Source organism: Gopherus flavomarginatus, chromosome 1, assembly GCF_025201925.1.
Source record: "Gopherus flavomarginatus isolate rGopFla2 chromosome 1, rGopFla2.mat.asm, whole genome shotgun sequence".
Taxonomy (NCBI): Eukaryota; Metazoa; Chordata; order Testudines; family Testudinidae; genus Gopherus; species Gopherus flavomarginatus.
In genome coordinates, this window is record NC_066617.1 from 377,499,176 (window position 1) to 377,504,205 (window position 5,030).

Here is a 5,030-nt window from a genome sequence, read left to right on the forward strand (position 1 = left end):
TGGCACCTTATAGACTAACCGACGTTTTGGAGCATGAGCTTTCGTGGGTGAATACCCACTTCTTCTGAAGAAGTGGGTATTCACCCACGAAAGCTCATGCTCCAAAACGTCGGTTAGTCTATAAGGTGCCACAGCATTCTTTGCTGCTTTTACAGATCCAGACTAAAATGGCTACCCCTCTGATACTTGACCCTCTAGTCTATATGAATCTGAGTACCCTGTAAGAATTTTCCATCCTCATTTTACAGAGATAAATTTTACTTTTTCTCTTTCTTTATTTAAAAGTTTTCTTTTTATGAACCTGATTGGTTTTTCCTTGTTTTAAGATCTAAGGAGTTTGAATCGGTGAGAAGCCTCTCAAGACAACCCAGGGAGGGGAAAGTCTGGGGGGAAAAGGAGGGGGATGGTTAATTCCTCTTGGTTTTAAGATCCAAGGAGTTTGGATCAGTGTGAAACCTCTCAAGGCAACCCAGGGAGTGGAGAGTCTGGGGGGAAAAGGAGGGTGATGGTTAATTTCTCCTTCTTTTAAGACCCAAGGGGTTTGGGTCTTGGGTTCCCCAGGGAAGGTTTTGGGGGGAACAGAAAGTGTGCCAGACACTGACTTCTGGCTGGTGCAGTGTACCGAATTTAAGCTAGTAATTAAGCTTAGAAGTGTTTATGCAGGTTCCCACTTTTTGTACTCTAAAGCTCAACGTGGGGGAAAAACCTTGACAGCATTCCTATAGCTGGAGCACAGCTGGGACTGCACAGCCTCCTCCCCAAATACCGAGCAGCTCCAGAAGCTCCACAGTGTCCGCAGCATTTAGCCACCACGACAACCTAGGAAGGTGTGACGTGAGCACTCCACACCGAGCAAACAGAAAGGGGAATTTCAAAATTGGAAGCCTTTAAAGGGGGAGGGGCAGAAAGTGTTTACCTTGTTGCAGGAGAGAGGAGTTTCAACTCTTCCCCAGAGCAGTCAGGATGGGCAATGTGGGAAGCCTTCCAGAGACCAATTACAGTGATCAAAACAAGCACCAGCGTCTACACTGGCACTTTGCCAGAAAAAGTTTATGGAAAAGTCTTGTCGAGATGGTTATATGATGTCACTGACGCTGAGGAGTCTGTCGTTGAAAGTGGCTTTGCAGTGTGTACGCTGCCCCTGTGTCTTTGGCAAAAGGGGATTATTTACAATCAATAAATAAATAAATAAAACATGTCAGTGTAGGAAAAGCCTAAGGAACAATGGTGGATAATCAGTATTCACACTCGTGATTTCTACTGGAGCCTAGTAAGGTTCCCACCCCAGGATGTGCAGGATTTATTGAGCAGGGAGCACCATAAAATATGGAATTGGAATTAGTAGGGTCAGTTCTTCATAATTCATTTCTCTGAATAATGAAAATGTCATTTATCAGAGTGAAAAGAGAGACCAATCTACTCCCTCCATGAAACCAGCCTCCAGTAGAGGATATAGTGTCTCAGATTCACATTGTCTCTCCATCCAGGTATTTATACTGCGACCAACACCCTAGACCCTCGGCACACACAGTAAGTCAGGGGAACGTACGGTTAATACAGGAGACACTGTTCTGCCTCAGAGTTGGACAACTTCTCTTCTACTCCATGTCAAGTTCCAACACAACCGACTTCACCAAACCCTCCACCTTCATCCTGCTTGGCATTCCTGGCCTGGAGACAGCCCATGTCTGGATCTCCATCCCCTTCTGCACTATGTACATTACAGTCATCTTGGGGAACTTTTCCATCCTGTTCATTGTGAAGATGGAGCAGAGCCTCCATAAACCCATGTACTATTTCCTCTGCATGCTAGCTATCACCGACCTGGTTTTTTATACATCCATCCTGCCCAAAATACTGGCAATCTTCTGTTTCAATTACAAGGAGATCAGTTTCAGTGCCTGCCTCACTCAGATGTACTTCATTCACTGCTCCTATGTGATGGAGTCTGGGATCCTCCTGGCCATGGCTTTGGATCGCTACGTGGCCATCTGTAATCCCTTGAGACATTCCATGACCCTGACGAACCCCCTGGTGGCCAAGATTGGGCTGGCCATGGTGCTGCGTGGTTGCTTTGTTGTATTTCCCTATCCCTTACTGGCAAGACAATGGCCTTATTGTAGAACCATCATCATCCCCCAGCCATACTGCGCACACATAGCTGTGGTGAACCTGGCCTGCGCCGACACCCGTGTTAGTAGTTACTACGGCCTCTTTGTGCAATTCTGTGTGATTGGTATGGATGGGATTTTTATCGCTGTGTCCTATATCCAGATCCTCAGGGCCATCTTCAGCCTCCCCACAAAGGACGCCCGGCTCAAGACTTTTGAAACCTGCGGCTCCCACCTCTTTGTCATTTTAGCCTTTTACATCCCAGGTCTCATCATCTCCCTCATGAACAGATTTGCCCAAAATGTGCCCCTGCATTTCCATGTTCTTATTGTTAATGTGTACTTCTTGCTGCCCCCCATGCTGCACCCCATCATCTACGGAGTGAGGACCAAACAGATCCGGGGCAGGCTTCTCTGGCTCTTTACTCATAAAGGGGCCTAACGTTTTCTCCTGGTGCTCTGGCTTTCAGACCGAAGTCTGTGCAGAGCTGGCTGGTGACATGGTGCTGGGCCCCCTTCCCTCAATCACTTACTGGACAGTCAAAGTGACATTAAATCCTTTCCTGGTTTTTCTGTGCTGTGTCTGAGTGACAAACTGAGGAATCCCTTTGTGTACAAGCATTCTTCCATAGGATACCACCTTTCTAATTGCTTTTAACTGGATATCTGAGGCCCCATGCCCTGTGCTGTCAATTCCCCATGGCCCTGCCCCCTGATCCACCTCTTTCCACAAGACCCCTTTCCCCATCCCATCTATTCTCCCAAGGCCCCGCTCCATTCTCAACATCTTCCCCCAAAATCCCACCTCTTACTTGCTCCCCTCCTCTCCAAACCCTTGCACTTGCTGGATCATCTCTGCCTTCCTCCCCCCACTCCCTCTGCTTTGGGGCTGGGACAGGATCTGCTGCAGCCTGGCAAGGAACGAGCAGTGAGGACACAGCGCTGGGGCTCGTAGGACATTCTGGAGCAGAGAGGGAAGCCAGGAAACTATATAAAATCAGCTGAGGGTTGGGAGCAGGGCTGCGATATAGTCAGCAGAGGCCTGGTCTACACTACGATTTTAGTTTGAATTTAGCATTGTTACCTCAATTTAAGCCAGGACCCTTCCACATGACAAAGCCCTTTTTTATCGACTGAAAGGCTCTTTAAATCGATTTCTTTACTCCACCTCTGACAAGGGGATTAGTGCTGAAATCGGCCATGTCGGGTCGAATTTGGGGTAGTGTGGATGCAATTCGATGGTATAGGCCTCCGGGAGCTATCCCAGAGTGCTCCATTGTGACCGCTCTGGACAGCGCTCTCAACTCAGATGCACTGGCCAGGCAGACAGGAAAAGGCCCGCGAACTTTTGAATTTCATTTCTTTTTTGGCCAGCGTGGCAAGCTGATCAGCACTGGTGATCATGCAGAACTCATCAGCAGAGCTCAGCAGCATGATGTGCACATTGCTGGGCACATTGCCCAGCCTGCACTTTGTGAGAAGTTTATGATCATGTCTATGTCCTCATCACTCTCGTCACCACGTTGCCGTCGCCTCCTCGCCTGGTTTTGCTTTTGCAGCATCTGATGCTGCATTGAAAAAAGGTGCAAAACAATTGCCTGCCATCCCCCTGATGGAGGGTGGGATGACTGATGACATGGCTTACAGAGAATTGAAATCAACAATAGGGAAGGCTTTTCATCAAGGAGAAACACAAACAACTGTCACACACAATGGCCCCCTCAAGGATTGAACTCAAAACCCTGGGTTTAGGAGCCTGTTAATTTAACAAAACAAATTGTGTCAATTTCTTGTTTTGATCCATCTATCTTTTACATCTTAGGCTAGCAGCAGACGATGCAGTATGACTGCAAACCATAGTCATTTCCTGGCTGCTCGGCAGAAAACAGTGCAGTACGACTGCGAGCCATCATCATCTCCTGGGTGCTCACCAGAAGATGGGAATGACCTGGCTGAGTCACTCCCATGTCTGCCCAGGAGCCCCTGACTGACCTCACTGAGGTCGGCTAAAAGAGCACCCAGGAATACGACGATGGCTACCAGTCGTAATGCACTGTCTGCTGCCAAAAGGCAATGAACTGCTGCTGTGGAGCAATGCAGTCCCATGTCTGCCAGCACCCAGGAGACGTACAGTGACAGTGAGCTGAGCGGGCTCCATGCTTCCCGTGCTATGGTGTCTGTTCAGGTAACCCAGGAAAAATGGTGCGAAACCATTGTCTGCCATTGCTTTCACAGAGGGAGAGAGGGAGGGAGGGAGGAAGAAGGGGGCCTGATAATATGCACCCAGAACCACCCGCGATACTGTTTTTGACCCATTAGGCATTGGGATCTCAACCCAGAATCCCAATGGGCAGCAGAGACTACAGGAACTGTGAGATAGATACTCACAGCTACCCACAGTTCAACGCTCCAGAAGTTGATGCTAGGCTCGGTACTGTGGATGCAGTTGGCCAATTTAATGCACTTGGAGCATTTCGTGTGGGGACACACACAATCAACTGTATAAAAACGATTTCTGAAAAACCAACTTCTGTAAATTCGACCTAATTTCATAGTGTAGAAATACCCTGAGATTGTGCCTCGTACAGCTTCTTGCCCTAAAGCTCAGCTTCAAAGTCCTGAGGGCAGAGAACATTGTGTGGCTTATTTCCATCCTTTCAGTGATTGTCTCAGGTTGAGTGGGGGAGGTCTAGGTTGGATATTAGGGAAACATTATTTCACTAGAAGTGTGGTGAAGCACTGGAACACATTATCTAGGGAGGTGGTGGAATCTCTATCTTCAGAAGTATTTAAGGCCCGGCTTGACAAAGCCCTGGCTGGGATGATCAGGTTGGGTTGGCCCTGCTTTGAGCAGGGAGTTGGACTAGATGACTTCCTGAGGTCCCTTCCAACCCTAATATTGTATGATTTGTTCCTCCT

The 5,030-nt window shown here is 48.1% G+C and overlaps 1 protein-coding gene across 1 annotated transcript; it reads left to right on the forward strand.

The window, feature by feature from the left end:
• The first annotated feature begins 1,605 nt into the window (after nt 1–1,605).
• LOC127053073 (olfactory receptor 52M1-like) lies at nt 1,606–2,553 on the forward strand. Its single transcript, XM_050957214.1, has one exon. It carries the CDS (start codon nt 1,606–1,608, stop codon nt 2,551–2,553), a length of 948 nt encoding a protein of 315 aa, XP_050813171.1.
• The last annotated feature ends 2,477 nt before the right edge of the window (nt 2,554–5,030 follow it).

What these genes read in the sequence shown, in the direction of transcription:
- LOC127053073 (XM_050957214.1), top strand. Translation starts at nt 1,606, where the DNA reads ATGTCAAGTTCCAACACAACCGACTTCACCAAACCCTCCACCTTCATC.